The sequence below is a fragment of the Charadrius vociferus genome, unplaced genomic scaffold (assembly GCF_000708025.1).
Source record: "Charadrius vociferus isolate BGI_N301 unplaced genomic scaffold, ASM70802v2 scaffold141, whole genome shotgun sequence".
NCBI lineage: Eukaryota > Metazoa > Chordata > Aves > Charadriiformes > Charadriidae > Charadrius > Charadrius vociferus.
Window position 1 is genome coordinate 3,067,844 of NW_009647743.1, and position 21,157 is coordinate 3,089,000.

Sequence of the window (21,157 nt, forward strand, 5' to 3'; positions counted from 1 at the left end):
GTCTTCGTTCTGTCCTCTGTTGGAAGCAACGGTAGTGCTAGGTTGAGGCTTTAGATAGCAACAGGTCATTCTTTAAAAAAAACACCAGAACAACCAAACAGAAGTGGAAGTGGATGCAGAGGTCACTCCCAACTTCATGCTGGTGAACGCTATAAAACCTCAGTGAAGGGTGTTGGTTTTCTGTTTCTTAGTACCAATGGGTGTCACCAAATCCTTCATGAAAGTTGCAAAGAAAATGGCTTGAAAATATAAAATTAAAAATAGAAACAATTATTTTAAAAGGCTGATTTCTTTTTCTTCATGGAAAATTGATCGGATGTGATTTTATAATTTTGAAAGCCAACTCATCTGTATCAATAGCATGTTGATAGCGGTAAATAGCTCACCTGTATGCACTGAGTAACATAGCTCTGTCTTCCTCTTGGCCACCGTCCCAGTGTTTTTTATGTAGAGAGATATTAAATTTGCGTCCAGAAACTACTTAGTTTTCTAATTACTAGTAGTTTTGGTGACCCACTCTACGAATCTGCCCCAGCATATGGGCACATAGACTGTCACGCTCTAAAGTTAATATTTGTGTGAAGTAGCAGGCTAACAGCTCTAGAAACGTTATATTCAAAATGTTTACAATTTTATGCTAACCACGAAGCCCCATGTGTGAAAGAAAATTGGAAATATGAGTTTCCACAGAAGTAGAAAAACATAGCTACTTCGGCACTGCAGCATGATGGCATTATGAACAAAATTAGTTCCCTTTTGTCTCAGGAGGCGTGAGCTACCAGCGGCGTTCAAGTGAAAAGTTGAGTATCAAACCTGAATCTACCCAATTCATTGAGCATGTAGGACTCGGCTAATTCCTTGAGTGACTCTCGTGAGGTTATAAAAATTATACCAGCAGCAGATTTTTATCCTTGATGGTTTTGGGCTTGGTTTGGGGTTTTTTGTTTGTTCTGACAGGTTAGACTCTGCAGAGTAAAGGTGCTGGTTTACAGAACCTCTGCGCTAAATCCCATCAAAGGCAGGAGAAAATGATTGCATATGCATATCTTCACTCACAAATGGTGTGGTAGTGTAAGCATTTTTCACTGTAAAAAGTTCTGAGATTTCCATGGGGCCATGGGCGGGTGGCAGTTTGTAAAAGCTATTGTTATCTCCACTAACAGCCTTCTATAGACCATAGCTTGTCAAAACAATAAATCAAGACCTTAAATTACACAAATTCACACTGATTGGAGACTGCTTCTCTCTAGAGTAATGCCTTTGCATCAAGCATTCCTGTAGCACAGTTCAGAACAGTAGATTATACTCAGGCTTTAAAAAAATAGACAATTGTTTCTGGTTGCGAGAGGTTTTATGAATATGTTTATAGGCAGAAATCAGCCATAAAAGACACAGGCTATAAAGCACTGGGAGCTATAGAACAGAAATCACTGTCCAAACGGTTTCTAAACTTCAGAAAATGATCATAAAATTGTAAAAGTACTTGTCAGATTTGAAATGCAGCCTTAGCAAAGACTTTCTTTGCACCAACATGTTGTAAAAAGTATATATAAATACTGAAACTAAGGAGCTGCAGAAAAAGAGAGTATCTCTGAGACTATGTCAAATTCAAATAAAAGAACACGCTGACAACAGCTTGCATAATAGTAATATGATGTTAGATACACAATTCACTTTGAGGGTGGTGAGGCACTGGCACCGGTTGCCCAGAGAGGTTGTTGAGGCCCCATCCCTGGAGGTGTTCAAGGCCAGGCTGGAGGTGGCCTTGGGCAACCTGGGCTGGTGGGAGGTGTCCCTGCCCAGGGCAGGGGGGTTGGAACTGGATGATCTTCAAGGTCCTTTCCAACCCAAACCATTCTATGATTCTATGATTCAACAGAAAGTACCAAGTAATCTTCCAAGCTAACACACAACTGGCTACATTAAGGCCACACATTACATCCCATGTTGAGAGACCGTGACGCAAGCGAAGAGAAAAACGTACTGATCACCCAGTTCCACCCCTTGAGCATGTCCAAAACTTTACCAAAAAGTAAAATAAACCATAAGTGGCCCCTACTATGGTGAGACCTCAGTCCTGTAACCTTTGCCAGACTCATGCCCTTGCCATGGTGGAGTCATTCTACTCCTAATTTATAAACAGGGAACCAAGTACAGGAACTAAAATGCCTCGGTAAGAGGTCACAAAGTCGCCTCTACTTCCGTGGCTAGCCTGGTATTTGCCAAACTATTGTTCTGGTCCTTTGCTAGAATTACATGATTCTTCAGCTCTGTTCCCCTCAGGGAGGTCTGGAGATGACAGCTCTACATCAGAAGGCAAACAAGGAACTCTTGGAGAGTAAGGAGCAGTCATATACCAAAACACTACTAACCTTCCCAGGTAGGTGCTAGAAGTCTTGGCACCCAGTAAGCAGCACACCACTTCTCTCATGGGTTAGGATTTCCATCTTGAGTGGCCATTCAATAGCAGTGCTGTTAGGTCTCACCCGCGCCTTTCCCTCCCTCCCGTATCATAAAGTTACACCACCATAAAACCGCTCTGAGGACCTGTGCAGCCCTTTCCTCCCCTCACTGATCTGTGCCATATTAATCCTCTTGATTAGTTTTTGGTTTTCCCAAATAGTTTTTTAGTTGAACTGTTGATGTTTTCTTGTCTGGTTAAAAATATGTCGCTGCTGGCATGAATGGACACTGATGCCCCTTTTCAGATCGGACAAGTGATAACGTGAATTGATGTAATGTAAATGCTGCCAGGAAACAAGGAGCAGTCATCCCCAGCGGGCTCGAGCATATCAAACCTCTGCTTTAAACTTCCACAGAGCTTTTAGTCCCGACAGACTATTAAATCATATAAACTGACACGCTGTATATCACAGCCCATTATAGTAACAAGGTTACCCTATTAGTTTAAGTGGCAATAGCTTGGGTTAGGCAAACTCCTCCAGAGACGAGAACACTTGCACCACAGAAAGAAACAGCCACACAAGAGCATGCTCTTATGTCCCGAACCCACTCGTCCCATTAGGGCATGCTTCAAACCTCTGCCGTGGCAGAAAAACAAAGCAGCGAGAGATAATAAGCCAAGGTGACCCTTGCCACAACGGAGGGAAACATCTCTGGTCCTCCCTGCTTACGGACTAGAAGAAAATTGCCCGAGTCTTCTCAAACTCAGCTGAATGATCGTTGACCCTGGGACAAAGACAGTGAGTATCATCATGGCACGATGATGATTTCACGATCGTCCGACAATTTTCCACAATACATCAGACCACCAATTTGCTCTGTGTCGTTTACACAACCCTGAATGCACCAGAGGAAAATAGTGTGAAGCCCCCTTCAGAATATATTGGAGCAGTTGTACACGAATCGCAAGAGAAAAATCCCTCCAGCCAAGTGTGATGAGCGGCAAGTGTGGCAGCTCAATTGAGTGCAGTATAAAACTTCTGTTGCTCCTGTGGCACATGAAAACGGGAAATCAACAAAGAGTTCACAGCTTTAGTCTCTGGATGGGAAGGCAACGTTATTAGGGGTGAAGTCCAATTTCCACGCCTCTAAGGACTCAATGTATCCTGAAAAACCACAACACAGATCTTTCAGAAAAATAGCTACTCTTAAAGGCTACCTGAGATCCATTTATGGGATAGTTGTTAAACTTTCCTCAACACTACAATGAGCATAGAGCAATAACCAATAATTCACACAGGAGCTTTGACTGCAAATGCATTTTATATGGCTGTAGCATGGTTCAGTGAAACCCACGGGAAACTCAGCGTGGCCAGTGACAAACTGCATGGGAACCAAACCGACAAATTTTGTAGCTGAATGCAGCCCGATCCAAATGCAGATATCAATGTGCCATGTGACTCCCAAGTTGGTGCCAGTACATCATCCGTACCTGCATTTGACACTGGGCAGGCTGGAAGCTTCTGAGAGTGTTATACAGTCCGAAAATCATAAACACCAAGCCAAATCTTGGTGTGGAGCCACTTGTCGTGAACAACGGCAGAGAGCCTGAGAATGGGTGTGGGGTACCTCAGGAGAAGCTGGGGTCTGCTCACAGCGACGGGGGGAGATGCTGCCTGAGCCACACTGCAGGTGTATGAACAATCAACCGTGCCCAGGCTCACACCACGAATGGATGAGGACTCCTAGATTCTTCACAAGAGGGATTCTGAACTGAAAGACCGTGTCCAGGTAGATGGTGACCAACAGGAGAGTACCTGTCAAACACCCACCATAGCGGAGTACAGGAAAAAGGCAAAAAGTGGGGAAAAACTACTTCCAGAAACACTAGCTGAGCTGGCACTGGAGGTCAGTAAGCTCCGTGCTACTGTCACACCAAAAGCCTTCCTGACAACCCTTCAGCTTGTCATGCCAACGGCAAACACTGCTGACGGCTGCCGCAGCAGTATTGTGATCACGTGCAGCTGGGAAGTGCACGTACTGTTCAGATAACACAATGACTGCTCTTAAGTCTGCTGTAGTTTGATCTGCTTTTATGTACATTATTTCTTAGGCTGACACGACCTTTTCTGGTTAACACATACTGATTTGGCATTTTAAGAGAAGGGAAAAAACTCATCAGCACAGTTTTTGCATCACGTACCCATTATTTGCTGGTGTTTTACTAAAAACTCTGGCAATTTTCCAGTTCATTAAGGATCAGCTCAGATCTGATGCTGCTGGCAAGAAATAAAGCTATTAGGATACCAATAGTAAAATATTTAACCTAAATAAAAAAACCCAACAACCTACTGCTTACAAAATAGTAGCATAATAATTATGGCACTGGCTGAAGCCATTTCGAGTTTTAGTGTACTTGCACCTAAAGGAAAACTGTTGTGTCTCTTTAATTCTATAAAAGCTGTCTTGGTCAATCAAGTTACTGATATCTAAAATGGTTTGTAACGTTTACCGTACTTGTTGTAAGCAAAGTATTAAAGGCTCGAGGTGTTAACAGAGAAGGCCCCAGGAGAAAAGCAGCACTGGCTTTGAGTTAGAAAATAATTCCTCCTCTAAGCAAGATTCATACTGATTATTTAGAAGACTTCCAGACCCTCGCCACCCTGGGCAGAGGGTGGTTCTGAGCAGAGCTGTTGTCCCAGCCGGGCCAGCCCTCAGTCCTGCTGCCAGCGGTGGGGAGGGACACGGCGGCTCCACCTGCACCACTGCTTTCCCGCTGCATCGCCCCGGTGCGCGGGCTGTGGTGGGGAAAACAAGGACCCGTCTAAGAACTGGGAAGCCTTTCCACCTTCCTGGGGAGAAGACTGCTCACACCACAAGAGATTTGTAGGTCGCGTTGTCCTCTATGTTGTTCTTCACGAAGCCCTTTATTCGTCATTCAAATGCAGGCAGGGCAAGGCGGGTGCCCGCTGCCGCCACGCTATCGTCTCAGCAGCTCACGCAGAACCGCCACATCTGTTCTGCCCCGCACAAAGCCTCCTCTGCTCCAGCAAGTCTCCTCCGAGCGCCGTGTCTCCAGACCTCTCCTGTCCTCCAGAGGTGGGTGCTACAAACCCCAATGTGCCAAACGGCTGGTAAGCAACCCCCCGGCTACGCTGGCAATAGAGAAGTTTTACTTATATGCAAACTTTGACCGCAGAACCAAACCATATGATGTGCCAGGCGGCTTTCAGTAAGTGGCAACAAATTACAGCAGCTCAGAGGACCGGGAAGACTTGTGGAAGAGCAATGGTGCAACTCTGGAGCGATAAGTGGTTGCACGGGCTGCATCTGCCTTGTGGAGCGGTCGCACCGGCAGCTGATGGAAAGTACTTCATCAGCACTTACACCAATGCAAGATGAAGAGTGATGGGCCTAGATGGAGGTAAGTAAAAAGGAACAAGCAGAATAATGAAAATAAGCCCACCGAATGGCGCAATTACCTACTTCTCCCTACACAGAGCTGGTCATTCCCTGGGTATAAGGGTCAATTTCTGCATGAATCAGATCCATTACTTCAAAGTAGTGCAGAGTCGGGGCCAGAGACACAGGCTGTCTGTTGCTACTGTTTCCAGGTTTTGTTTCAGGGAGGGGAAAATGCTGAGTTTTTAAACTGCCAAAACCCTGCAGTGTGGAGATTCAGCCAGGGCCACAACCGGCACCAGCGCCAGCCCTGCCGGGATGCGCCCTGGGAGAGACCTGGAGACCCGGCCACGCTGAACCACCTCTGTCTGTCTGTCCTCTCTCTGCTCAGGCAGATTAATCCCAGCTGATCCTTACACGAGAATAACTAAAAGAAAAGAAAAAAGGATGTACCTTTGTGAAAAGCAGAAGATCATTCCTGTGAATAAGCTGATCTATACAACACTGCGATCAGAGAATGGCTTATCCCAAATTATTTACAAATCAGCTGACACTGGTCAGGTTTGACAGCCCTGTGTTTAAGTTACAGCAATACCTATACAGTAGCAATATCACCAGTCATAAACAAAGCATCTACCGGCGGAACGTGGACTCAGCTATTGCATCAATCTGCAGCAAAGAAAACATTAAACTCCATTCTGTTGAGGAAGCGCTCTGTGGAATCAACGGAGTAACTGTAGTCCCATTCACTCCTTCTCCAATGCCAATACTTTCTCTTAAATACAAGTATGTGCCTGTTTCTTTTATGTACAACCACTGGGCCAGAAAATAGAGGGGAAGGTTTGTGTCTCCAGGCACAGCTTGTGAATTCTGCGACTTGTCAGAAGGGGTTCTGGGCTGGTGGGAGGTGTCCCTGCCCAGGGCATGGGCGGTGGAACAAGATGAGCTTTACGGTCCCTTCCCACCCAAACCATTCTATGGCTCTGTGATTGTTGCCCTGATCTTTTCCCTCGCTTTGAGAATTTACAAGCCTCTGTAGATGCTCTTTGCTTCTCCTACTGTTCAGTAGTACAAAGTGGCCTACATGGAAATTTCTAGGCTTGGATTCCTCTACGACAGTTGCCTTCTTTGCTTGCTCTGCGTCATGTTCCCACTCTCCCCTTTATTGCTACTTACTCAAAGGGGTCGCTGGGATCAGCTCGCTGGAGCTCTGGAGGAATCGGGATTCTTTTGTAGTACATTTCCCAGTCAAAAGCTCCTCGCATGGCATCCCCCGCCTGTGCCTCGTAGCCAAAGTGATTGTGGTCAATGACATCGATCATAGGACACACGATGGTTTTGTGGTTTAGTGCAATCTGGTCTGAAAAATGAAAGTAGAAAATAGGAAACGGCATGTCTAGTCAAGCCATCCATCATATTACTGCAAAGTGAATCCCACAGGTTTTCTGATGTTTGAAGATTGCTTGCTTTGTTCCCCATGGCCCCAAATCATTTCATTTTTCAAATCTGTATCAAACCTTTATCTAAAGTGGACTTAATGCAGTTGGGCAATGATTAGAAGCATTTACAGTTCTTTAAAGGGAGGCATATCCCTGTGAGACCCACAGGAGTCCAGTCATCTTTATCTCTGTCACTTTGCTACTCTGAGCTGTCCCCAATCTGTCAGCTACGGAACGAGCCAGCAAGCAAAATGTAAAAACACTCCTTCAGCTGCGGGGAGTGTGTATGGCAAGCTCCGGCGAGAGAGATTTGTGTTCCTAAATGTGAATCTCAGCCCTTGCAACCCTTCAGCCGCTGTTCCCACGGCTCTGGTGTGCATCAGCTTTGAGATCAAACCCTACAAATTAAAGGCAAACTCCAACACAAAGAACAAAACAGGGCTTGCGTCCTTTTTTTGTACCAATCTTTGAGACATAAAGAAGGCCCCACAGTATTATTCTTCCTCACCTGTTTTCTAAAGAAAGGAGTTTTCTTTTTGCTTTAAAAAAAAAATAAATTAGAACTGTGAGACTAAATCAGATTCCCATCTCTAGTATAAGGGCAGGGTGGGCCTGAGTCTGCTCTGGTGAATCCTATTGCTCAGTCCCATAGAGCTCCTCAGAAAAGAAAGAAAAGCAAAAAAGATATTCCAAATGCAAGAACTAGGCAGAAGAATAATGGCTGGAAATGAGGAAGTACAGGGAAAATTTGTAGCTGCGTTGGCATGAAAGGACAGTAGAAGAGCTATTAATAATACAGATTCTGCTTTTGAGCTTCTGAAGGATTGAAATTAAGAAAAAAGATTATTTTAGCAAAACATCTGTAATTTTCATATTTATTCTCAGTTGTTGCTTAGAGACTGTCCAAATGGGGGAACAATGCTGACCGCTAGTGAGAGATACAGCAGGTTTTTACATCCTTATCCTTTAATAGTGAAATAAATTGAAAGCACAGGCTCTCACAAAATTCCAGGAAACTCCTATCAGACATAATGGCTGCATTACTGTTGCTATTGCCAAACATAATTACATTCACTGGTATTCTGTGCAGTGTTATCTGTAATCATTATGTAAAGTCATTTTTACATAATCTCTTTCCTGTGATGGTCCTGCTAATAGTTATAGGGCTTATAATAATCTGTCTCTGATCCCCCCTTCTAAATCGATTGGAGGAGAGAAACTAAATGGGATTGATCTGGCTGGAGCAGGTCAAAGGTGGGCTCATAATACATTAGCATCCTTCTCTTGATCTTTAAAAGCTGCTGCCTTTAAATAGGCTGAAGGATTGGAAATCTCCAGGTCACATGCAGAGGTAGCCAGGGAGAAAATTATTTGAGCAATGCTCAAACTCAATCCCAGTTTTCATTTCTACAACTCTGCAAGAATTTTGCAAGTAAGATGATGCTTACCTGCCTGTTCTTGTCTGCATCTGCAGAACTTCTCAGTCCCAAAAATGTTTTAGAGATGATGAGGAACTACAGGAAGACCTTGACTTTTGAAGAAACCAGGGTGTTCGTAGTTGCGCATACCAAAAGGCAGAGTAAACAAACTTGCAGCCTCAATGCCTAAAATAAGGTAGTTTCATACATACTTCTTAGGCTTAAATGTAGCCCCAATATAAATTTAGGAAACTGGAAAAAGGGCTGCAGGGCTAGCTTACATTTCACACGAGTGCTAGCGTCAGGGCTTTACAGATGTGAAGATGCTGCTGCCTTTGCCAGCCACTGCTCTTCATCCCACCTGCTCCTACCGCGAGAGTCTGAAAGCCACAGCTGAAAAGCTCTACACTTTCTTTCCCATTGCCTTTACTCATCATCCTCTCACAAATTCCCACTGGTCTGAAAATTTCCACGCATTATTTCAAGGCACACATGCTGCAGATCGAGGGGAGCACAGACAGATAAGCATCGCTGTGCATGTAAAAATCTTGCAGATTTGAGGGAAAGAATGGGATCAAGAGGGAGCATCGCTCAGCGCTTTCTCCCCAGCAATTGTAAGCAATACATACAAACCTATTTGAATTCAGCACTTTTACTATCAAGCAGAGTGTGCACATATGATAATAAAGAGAAGTTTTCAATATTGGATAAGTGACTGTCTCAAAAATGTAGGTTTTATCTTTTAGAGAAAGACACATCCCGTTAATTTCAAGTGCTCGTTTCCAATTGGCCCGGTTAAAGTAACAATGCCACACTGCAAATACTCTTCTTTTCCTGCTTAAATCCTACTTACAGATGGTGAAAACATTTGAGTGGCTCAGCAAATTATCTCTTGTTATCTGAGTTGTCGTAAGTACTTGTACTCTCAGTCTCCCCACCGGCAAGCAAAGCATCATACAAACGCTGTGGAGACGGACAGCTATAGCTAGCAGGTGTCTTGATAACTTGCTAAGCACGATCTAATCGTGACAGACTTTTAAGTTTTGGTCAGGAGAAAAATCTGTCTTGAGAAACCTTGTTCTGGTAGCCTATGGCACTACTGATCCTCGCCCATGTCCCCCTCGCTGCTCCGCTGCAGCAGCAGCAGCAGGAAAGCTGTGCCTGCATCTTTCAGCCCGTTTCTCACCTACAATACCCGGGACTCCCCAGGAGAGCAGACTCAACCCAAGAGCCCAAGCCACATCCTCCCCTCCGCTGACTTTACACTGCTGCGGCGGGGGAACAAACGGCCGCGTTTGGCAGCGTTTGTACGTGACTACAGGCGCCCGCACCGCCAACCTCGGGCAAAGCTCTCTGGCGTCTCGGAGCGGCTTGTCTCAGTTTAGAAAGCCAAAGCTTAAAGAAAATAAAGAAAAGCCATTTTGCACCTGTTTTCAAGAAAACAAAACAAAGGACTGTACCTGAAAACAGCTGTGGCTCAGCTCCGCAGAGCTATTTAGATACCCAACAGCACTGAGATAACTCACCCTGCCTTTGCTCTGTGAAGTGAGAGTCAGTTCTGAAAATATAAGTTAGAGACCTACAAAACTCTGAGAACTGCCTTTACGTGATTGCTCTTGGTTCTCTCACCACCTCCCTGTCCTCTAACTTTCAAGGTCTCAAAAGGCGGTTTTGGGGAGCGGGATGGGCGGCCGCTCTCAGCGGGGGCTGGCAGCCTTCCCCCGGGCAGGGCTCCCTGCGCTGGGCGAGCACTCGGCACTGCACGCGGCAGATACAACCAGAGCTAAAATCGGGCGGCTTCAATAAACACCCAACATATCCTCTGTTGCGGTTTCCTTGAATGACATTGTCACGTGCAGTGCTGAGTGAATCACCAGACAGATCTTTAGATAAACATTTGCAAAAATACATTAACTTTACTACTATTAGTAGCCAGGTGTCATCTGATTGCAGTATAGTAGATATTTGCCACCTAATGGTTATGAGAAAGTTCTCTCATGGCTTTAAAAAACAAGGCATCCTTCAATATATTTGCTGTGTGTTCATTCTCTGTTCTTCATGTAATGCTCTACTTTTTCTCTCAAAGTAAAGCCTATTGATTCTGCGCTCCACTATTTCTCAAGATTAATTTCCAGGTCCTCTGGCTGGTTAGCTATGGGTATTTCTACTACATGTAGAATGAGAAAGACCTCATTCCATCCGGGAACTAAGGAGGACTGGGACTCGGTCCCTGATGAAGTTTCTCTCATCCTTCCCGTTTTCTGGCTTGAGGCTGAGGATTGTGATCATCAGTTCGATACCCAACTGCAACCTAACTGCAATTACGGATCCTCTGTGACCATTCCGTTTATTTTTCAGTTTTTATAGGGTGAAACCCAGCTAGATGTACCTTCATTTCAGACAAGAAAGCAAGAAAAGGAACTGGTTTTGCAACTTGCAATTTTCCCATGTCTACGCTAGCGAAATAGAAGGCTTACATCTCACGGGCAGTAACTTAGCAAAAGATTTCAGAGGGCAAGAATGAGAATCTTCTTAAGACTTTTTTCATTAGTGGCAATGTCTTATGCGCAGTGGGGCAAAATCAGAAAGCAGAGGAAAAGTGGTTGTACATATGCGTAGAGTGTTTAACAGCTGCTTGTTGGGGCTGCTTGTGGAAGGCTTGTTGAAACTTGTATTTCCCTCTGCTCCTTCATGCCATTTGGGCTTTACACAAAGGCACAGAGGTCATTTTTAAAAACGCTGATGTTGCGATTAAGGGCAAAGTGGTAACAAGGGGAAAGACCGTACATGTAATTTGATATGGAAGGTAGAAAGCATATAAATTTGGAACTTTGTCCATTATCTTGTTACTCCTCTGAAGAAAAACTAGTTACTAGTTGGGTTTTTTTTTTTTTTTTTGGTCTCAAGTGATAGTTCATTAGCAGAACAGCGTCTCATTTTGGCTGCAAATGCTTTATCAGCTTATCCTGTGGCCAAACAGTCCTAGCAACAAAATTCGAGAAACAATGCCCATTAATCAGTGATACCTTACCCTGTCATGGACTTACGACATACTCTTTTAATTAATGCAAATTTCTTTAATAGTAAACTGAGGAACATTCTTTTGTTTGGCCAGCCAAAAAGCCCTCACTTTGCAAAGCACACGCACTTTGCACATAGTCAGGTGTGTGGGAAAGGGGACATCATTTCCTGGAGTGAAATCCGAGACTACAATTGATTCTTCCCCTTCCTTTGACTAATGGAGCTTCGCCAGCTGCAGCTGGAATCCAGCAAAGCAGTCAATAGCAAATCATTCTTTCTGAGCTTCCTATTGTGGATGCAGTTGTTATTGGATTTAATTCTGAGGTCTTGGATACATTTACAGCAAAAGCTCTTTTAATGGATCGTGAAAGACTAGGGAGGAGTACAATACCTGCATAACAAAAGTTTTCAGGTGTATAGTAAGGGCATAGCACAATACTAGATTTAGCAGTGTCTCCAGTGGTAGTAATAATAAAATAAATTGTAACTCTAATAACAGGTGAAAGTGATACTTCAAAATTTTACCAGTTCTTTAGTCGCAAGAACAGTAAAATGGAGCTGCTCGCATTTCTCCGAGCTCGCTCTCATCCTGACTCTTCAGACACTGCGGCACAGCTCCAACCACTTCTACAGAGCGCGTGCCCTGCTTGTTGGGGGACATGGCTCTGATTGCTTAGGCTGTGCTGTGTGCTCTGATTTCGACACCTGAGGAACGCTCACACACTTACTAAGCAAGGGAGGCAGCCAATTCACGTTGACTTCGCAATGGGAATCCAGAAATGTCAAGACTTCTCCTCTAGCCAGCGAGGCTCCTAGCAGTCTGGTCCGAATGAGCCCTTCGCGTTTCTTGGTACGTACAATCCTCACTTTGGCAAAACGGACCATGTATTCCTCCAGCTTCTCTTTTAAATGTTCTAGAAAGAAGGGCAAAAAAAGCGTCAGTGGTGCCAGGCCTGGAGGAGCCAACAGAAGGACAGGTTGGCATACAACCTGCAAGCAGCTTATCTACTTCCATCTCCTGTCACTCCAAGTCCTCCAAAATCTGCCGCAAATCCTCTCTGAGACGGTTTGGAAAGTGCAAATGCTCTCTCTTTTATCACACGGAGGAAGACATTGACACTCTGGACCTTTTACTGCAGTTGCTGCTGGCAACCTGCCATCCACGAAACAATCATGGCCAAAACAACTGCAGGATATTCATCCATCCTCTGGCTCCTGCAGCCCAAGGCCAGATAAACACTCTGGCAGGCCGTTTTATAAACAGTGGCCTTTCCAAGGGGGTTTCCTATATCAACTAATTATGAAGAACTATGCGTGGAAAGCAATTTTTTAAAAGTAGGCGTTAATCTACCATGATTAGATGGTTATTGTAATGGGAAGGGAAACAGACACGGAAGAAGATCTTAATAGTTGGACACCAGCGTGAAGCAAACGGACAGCTGATTTCCTAATAAAATTAAGCTGCAGATATAGAGCAGTTCATAGATTCTCTTATCTGCATAAGCTGGCTTTGTTTGTATCAGAAAACAGCACCTTTGGGAATTTTTTTTCCTCTGACTAGAAACACAGACTAACAATCATATAAAAACCCCAACAACAAAAAACACCCTGTAGTTTTGCATCTTCCTAAAAACAGCTACCACAGAAATACTGATCTTTTGTCTTTGGTATAACAGCACAGCTTGTCAGACTCATTACTTTGGAAAAATCTGATAATTTCATTTGGAGAGAAAGAGAGAAGCTTAGTCTCCAATAATTAAAACTGGTGATAAGCCACATTTAGTGATGCTTGGTGTTGCAAGCTAAGTCTCACTGAAAGAGCTTTGCCAAGTCAATTGCTTCCTCTACCAGCCTGTAATTCCTTGGACTTGTGTGGTCAGTACAAGCCTCGGTCCAGACCTTGCGTCATGACAGACTGCAAGAAGTTTGCCGTGGACTACTGGGAAGGACTACCGTTCCGCAGTGCGCTGGAGCGTATAATGCCGACACACAGACCAAAGACAACCAGGAAACAAGACACAGTGCAGAGAATGCAGGGTCTGGTCTTCAAACAAAATCAAGCTCCTCCTTGTCTCTGCTCCTTCCCTTCCTAGCCCACCAACGCACACGTCGTTCCTAATCTACCTGCAGACTAGGAAGGAGTAGAAACGGTGGTGTGTAGTTATAGGTACGTAGTGTGAAAGTACTGCATGGGATGCTCCTCTGTGCTGAGCAATCCTAATGTACGCTGACACCGAAGAGGGAGAGGCCTGAGACCTGGGAACACCAGCCTGCGAGGGTCACTGAAAGGGTCGGGGGTTTGGGATGGAAAAACTGGGTGCTTTGGAGACCTGCTGAGGCAAAAGAGTGGTTTGTGTTCATAGCACTGCCCAGGAGAAGTATGAGACCAAGTGAGGAAGGCCAAGCATGAGACAAAAAAAAATAAAGAATGACATTCAGATAAACATCGGATGTTTTTGTCTTCTACTCTGTGGGTGATGGCAGAATACCCAGGTTTGAATTCTGAAATACGAGTAAAAGAATTATCCCCTTTTTCATCCCATTTTGCTACTTATGTACTGGATTAAAAATCCAACGCAACCCCCCAACAGTCACAATGACAAGAGGCGTATTGTGTCTTTGAATGATGATCTTTGTGTGACCAACCACACGCAGGGCACAAGGGCAGTGTGCCATTCTGACTCATTTTAGGCACCAGCTACGACTCAGCATCGTGACTGAGCCGAGGCTAAATCAAGCTTCAGATCATTTTGTGCCCACATGCAAGACTGTCTAAAGGGTATATTTATTGAACTGTTTTCCTGTTTTTATGAGCTCCATTGAGGCTATTCCCATAGCGCAGGAAGACAGAAGAAGGGAAACAGACCTTAAAAACAAAGCTAGAAAGACCTTGCAGGTAATATAAGAAAGTCTGTTAGGACTGTCAATCTGGATTTTTTTTTTTCTATGTTGTAAATTGTATCATCTTATAGCCATGAAAAATGAACCAGTTATCAAAGTGACAGGATATTACATATTTCCAAAGTAAATCAAACCTCATCTGCTAGGTGCCATAGCTTCTGTTAGTCCTCAGACACTGTGGAAGGTCGTCAAACCTTTTCCCCTCTGATCTCTTCCACCCACAAGTCTTCAGTTTGTACTGAGTAGCGCACAGGAACCCTGCACCAAGAGCAAGGCCACATTGCTGCACACTGTACAGACAACTAATAAGGTGATTTAGGTGACTCAGCCTGAACACAGCTCTCCATCTACACCATCAAGCACTCAACACCTCAGCTATGGTGCAAGTCCCGCATCTCCACCTGCCCCCCTCAGAGGTGGGTTCACTGACGAGACTCCAGCTGATCCGAGGATCCCACTACACAGTTCTGAATTTGGCTACGTGCTTTACTACTCCCTGTGAGCTGGTTTTAGGCAATTTCCATCTTTGTATGTGAAGGCAGCTATCAAGGAAGCACCTCATCTCTCTGACGGAGAGAAGCAGGAGCCTTACTTGGAGAGCCCGAGTTGGGGTGTTGGTAGGCTCTCTGTTGCCTGCACAGAAATTCAAGGCACACCCGAATTGGACCGTCACTAGTTGGGTGTCACAGTGGCTAAGGTAAGGCTCTTGCAACAGACAGTGTGAATATGGCCACCGCTGATGTTTAAATGAACTAATACAAATGCCCTCTTTTCATGCATTCTGACTGTTATCGCTTGTCCTGGGCCATATAAGTTCAATCTTACACAAAGAACTTAATTTCACTCCTTTCACATCTTGCAACGAGCAAATTCTGACAGCTGAGTGCCTATCTCTTCAGGAAAACACTTCAGGGAGAGATGATGTAAACGATCATATTATGACACATTCTTTTCTGTTCTTGTATCAATTGCTAAATAACAAAAGAGCTGAATAATATAATTTGATTGTCATCAGTTGTATTGGAGCTTGAACTCCATGAAATCAGTGGTAGTTCATACTGTTCTTTCATTGCTTCAGGTTCCTTGCAAACCTAGGAAAAACGGTCTCTCAAATTTTAAATATTTTATTTTTTTTTTGGCCAGAATAATACCAGAAATTCTGTGGAACAAACAAGAGTTCTCTATACCACCTTCCTCCTCTCAGATAGCTCTTCACACATTTCAGACAGCGTGTCATCTGATTTCTGAAGAACTGCATTAAAACATCTAGCACATCTTTTCATGCCAGAATCACATACCCTAAAATTGTTTTCATCTACTCATTTGATAATTTGATTGGATAATTTTATTATTTTCTCCTTGTCGCTCAAAGAACAACTTGCAAAAAAAAAGCAGAAGTATACAAACAGAATTTGCACCTCTTGTTCACACAGAATTCTAACTGCATCCTCATTTAGACATATCCGGAAGTAATCAGGAAGAAAACAAAAGTATTAAAGTATTAAATGTTAATTTTATAGAGCTTAGTTAGACAAGTGGCGTAAAAAGATCAGGTCTCCATACAAATCAGAGTATACGGATTACTAGAGATACATAAGGTATCTAGATCTGTTAAAACAGCTACATGTTAGTGATAATCCTAATAAGAAGTCATGACGTAGTCAAATGGATGCCAGGAACAATCCCTACCCTATCTTTAGTTTTGAGATTTGCCCAAGACAGCTTGCGAATTTATTTGGGAAAAATTCTCAATAACTACAAAACCATCATGAAGTATTTAAGTTCAACGACCAACTCAAATATGCTTGTGAGAATGAAAATACCTTGAAGTGAAGGAAAAAATCCCTTTTGGATCCATAAGTAATGATTTTTTTAACTTAAATCAATACGATAGTGCTCTCGTATCGTATTTTCCCCTGCAATGTCTTGTGGCACTATCTGTTTCAAATCTTACCAATCTCTAAAAGAATAAACAAACGCAGAGTAACAGCCAGAGACAGTAGAACTGTAGTAGTTCTAAAGAAAACTCTAGTCTTTTCTACTATTTATATAAGTAGTAAAAGCACATCTTTCACGTTGAACCACTCCTGAAAGCCACTCCCACACTACTCAATATACTGGTATTCTCACAGGTGAGACTCTTCAAAGCCGAACGGCAGTTCTGCGGGATGTGCGGTCAGCAGCGGGCTCTAAAGGCGGGCTGCCGTGCCCGAGCCAGGCCGTGCCCGAGGACACCGATGCTCTCACAAAGACACTGCCCACGAGTTGCTCGGAACAGGCTAGACAAGACTCGGGAATTCTCTGTATGGGAATAATTTTGATTAACAGAAGCATTTGTGATTACTAACAAATTTTGATTTTTTTAACCTTGCCTTTTCCCCAAAATACACCCTTTTTCACAGAACTCCATAAACTTCCTTCACAGAAGAGAAAACCAAACGATATTATATTTCCTATAGTACAACTGCATTTTCTCACAGTTCCCAATTATTGTGTCGCTAATATTATCTCCAGAAGAAGTGTCACACAAAAACCTATATATTACACCATACATTTAGAAGCAAGTGATGTCAAGTGCCATATAAACACGCATCAATCAATGTCAGAGCGAAACCCTAAGTCTAAAGAAATTATCTGAAAAAAATTGCAACGTGGCGTGTAAAATAGAAAGCAACCTGTAATTAAAAGGCCTTTAGATGTCCAGGGGACAACGCATTCTGCCCATTTATCACCAAAGGAAACAGTTGAAGCAAGCTTGCCATGACAATAGACCAGGGAGGTAGGATGGTTTCATTTATATGCTGTATTATTACATAAATTTCCCTTTCAGAGCTAGGCACGAGAGAGAAGCCGGTATTTAAATCCTACAGCGAGCTATAAATGGTGCACTTTGGATATAAAGAAGCCAAAGCCCCTGTCACTAGAAACCGGGAGTAAATGTCTAATTTGTAATTTAAAAGAAAATACATCTTTCTTTTCTACACAGTGTTGATCAAATGAACCCATGAATCATATGTTCGACACATGCCAGGCACCTGCCAGGGCAGGAGCTGGCACAGGCGGTGACGAGCGGAGAGCGGCACACGGGCAGGAGGTTTGCGGGCTGTCACTGCTGTGACAAGTGATGGCACAGGGAAGCATTACGTCTCTTCCAGCAATAGCCTGTAAACAAACCCTCCATTCTAATTGCTTTGTGTGGGCCTTCTCTGCCTTCATTTGAAGTCTGGAGAAGTTTTTCTACAGGACTCGCAGAGACACAATTGCCTGGTCGTAGTAAGTCAAGATCTACTCAAGTGGAGTACCCAGTTACTTAATTTGGTGCCCAGAAATAAATTGGAAATCAAGGTTCTGCCTTTGTCAGGAAAAAAAAAAAAAATCATAGTACTAAAAAGCAGCACCGCAATCCTTCTCTCCTGTTGGGATGCACACAGGGATTGTTTCAGTATCACACTGGTAACCCGTGGCAACGCGTGCTACGTGACAGGCAATGTTCCTCCAAGGTTATTGAGAAGGTGTTAAGAGAGACTTAAACGATGGTGTGAAAGCTGGAGCTGGTCTTCAGGACTTGCTTGGCTGCAGCACGGACCATGAAAGAGGAAGGGAAACACAAATCAAACGAAGGCTTTTGTGAAGGCCGTGCTCTGGGCAGCCAGGCAGGGCCACCCCATGGACAGGCCCCGGCCCCGCTGCGGCACCTCCACGTTCTGCCCAGAACCACCAATGACCACCACTATGCTATTGCTGACCTGCAAATTATCAAATAATTAAGAACAGCAATAGCGCTGGCTAAACGCCCCGGATAAGCAATCTGAACTAGATCTGTTTCTTTTCAAATTTAATTGACTGAGAAGTATGTCATGTGAGCTGTTCTGCTGTTCCCAACACAAACCATAATAAAAATAGTTCCAGAAAATCTTAGAGCAGTAGAAAGCGGATGCTGTTACCTCAGCGTGGGCAGACGGCGGGAAGCAAGGTGGCCAACCCCCCACTAGCCCGTGACCTTTGGGCAGTACCGTAATCTCGAAGTGCCTGTTTCCCTTGGTGGGAATTACAGCAGTGCAACGGCCGCTCTGACCTGCAGTAATAATGAGGCCGGCTCAAGGAGATTTTTCTCACCGGTCAGCAGCAGAGAGCTTTGTGCCCAATACACCCAGAAAACCTTCCAGCACATTTATGCAACCCCCACGGCTCTGGCTGCGGAAAGGACCTCCATCACTCCACATCCTTCGCTGCCGGACGGGAGCGTCTTCCCAGGGCAAATTAGCAGGGACGCCCTCTGCTCCTGTCCCCAGGCCTTCAGCACACCTTTTTCCTGGAACACCTCAGCTTAATCTTTTGATGACTGAAACGCTCCTGTCTAGTTTAAGTCCTCAGCTTGACAGAAATACATAAAGGAAACTTAGCAGCCTGTGATTATTCAGTTATTTTTTTTTCAGCTGCGATCGATAAAATGGCCCTCTCCAGGGCACTGTCCTTGTTTGTCCTTATTTCACTGCCTGTGCATGTGCCACCCCAAAAGCAAATCAGTCTGAAGAGAGAATAGAGTGCGAGCACATGAATTTGGGTAGATCCACCTCTCTTTCTTCCAGTTTCCCTTCAAGCTTCTTATTTGCAGGAGGTTGGCTGGAACCGCTGGTTGGACACGGAAATGCTGCAAAGGCTGTACCAGGTCGGCTGCCAGTTTTTCTAGCTGAGTCGAAGACTGCAAGAAGGAGAATTCCCCTGGTTACACCTCTGGGTAAACTACTCCACTGCCACACTACCCTTCTGCTGAGTAACTTTTTCCTAAAGTCCAAACTGAACCTTCAAGCTGCATCTCGGGGCTGGTGCATCCTACTGTACCATCTGCCAGTGCCAGGAGGGATTTGGTTCTGCCATCTGCGCAATTCCCCCTCCAGCTGCTGTGGGCAGCTATTAGATCCCCACTTAGCTGCTGCCCTGCCAGACTAAACAAGCACACGTTCCTCAGCCTCTTCTCAAAGGTCACAAGCTTTTGGCCCATGACAAACCTGCTAGTCCTCTGATAACCCAGCTCCAGCTTTTGTCATCCTTCTTGACCTGCAGAGCCCCAAACTGGGTGCAGAATCCCAAGTATACGCAGCGCCAGTATCATAAAAGGCATAATTTCACTTTATCTGCTCACTCTCATCCTAACGTAGCACAATCCAGTTTGCCTTCCTGATGATAAAAGGCCACCGCTTTCTCCTGTTCACCTGGTATCCACTATGACCTTTGCAGGTCCTTCACAGCACACCAGCCAGCCAGTTCGCAACTTTACTGGTACAGGGCGTTGTTCACTCAGGTACAAAAGTTAGCACTTCTTGTTGAATTTAATGAGATTTATTTTTGCACAATCCTAGAGCTTCTCTAGACTGACACTGTACTATTTGATGTCTCAACCACTTCCTCTTTTTTAGCATCACCCACAGATTTGCTGAGGCCACACTGTCTCATCATCCAGGTTATTGATGAAGATACTAACATTGCCTCCAGTACTTACCTGGGATATCCTGCCAAACAGACAACAAGCCATTGATTAACTGCCCTTTGAGTCCAGCAACACAGCCATCTAACAGTCTTTTTGTACAGCCTATACTTCCTCTGAATACAAATGAGAATGCTACAGCAACAAGAACGTCTTAAGGTCAAGGTAAGTTACATTCATCACCCTTTCCTTGACCACCATCATCATAAAAAGTAATCAGACTCTTCAAACATGATTTGCGCTTGGGTAAATATGCGATGGCCATTCTATATTAGAATCATAGAATCATTTAGGTTGGAAAAGACCTTTAAGATCATCAAGCCCAACTATTAACCCAGCACTGCCCAGCCCACCACTAACCCATGTCCCTCAGCACCACGGCTACATGTCCTTTAAACACCTCCAGGGATGGCGACTCCACCACTGCCCTGGGCAGCCTCTTCCAGTGTTTCACAACCCCTTCTGTGAAGAAATTTTTCCTGATCTCCATCCTAAACCTCCCCTGGTGCAACTTGAGGCTGTTTCCTCCTGTCCCATCGCCTGTTCCTTGGGAGCAGAGACCGACCCCCCCTCGCTGCCCCCTCCTGTCAGGGAGCTGTAGAGAGCGAGAAGGTCTCCCCTCAGCTCCTCCTCTCCAGGCTGAACACCCCCAGGGCCCTCAGTCGTTCCTGATAAGACGTGTGCTCCAGACCCCTCACAGCTCCGTTGCCCTTCTCTGGACACGCTCCAGCCCCTCAATGTGTGTCTCCGCACTGGTGGTGCAGTACGATAACTCGTTTTTTCCCCAGTGGAGAGCAGAGTCCTTCGTTTGCTGTGTTTGACTTAGCACCGCCCTGAGAAAAGGGTCTCCAGCCGGGAGAGAGGTGGTGCTGCCTTTCACCGAGACACTGAATGAGCTCATCAGTACTTACTGCCTGAAAGCCTCTGAACTAATGAAACTACCCAAATCCTATTTTGTATATCACAGTTAAACACTTGTAGGAAGTAATCAATGCTCAATGTATTCTATACCTTAAAATTGAGACAAAAAGAACCTAAGCAGTTACTCCTTATTAATTGACCTTATCTGCTTAATACACAAAAATAAG

At 44.5% G+C, this 21,157-nt stretch overlaps 1 protein-coding gene across 1 annotated transcript in view; it reads right to left on the reverse strand.

Moving 5' to 3' along the window:
- GALNTL6 (polypeptide N-acetylgalactosaminyltransferase-like 6) overlaps positions 1 to 21,157 on the reverse strand; it is a 312,073-nt gene that overhangs the window by 69,351 nt on the left and 221,565 nt on the right. Inside the window, exons 5-6 of the mRNA XM_009882028.1 lie at positions 12,412 to 12,597; positions 6,982 to 7,165 (exon numbers count right to left, since the gene is read on the reverse strand). Of these exons, the coding sequence (XP_009880330.1) occupies positions 6,982 to 7,165; positions 12,412 to 12,597 (370 nt within the window). The remainder of the gene's footprint in view (positions 1 to 6,981; positions 7,166 to 12,411; positions 12,598 to 21,157) is intronic.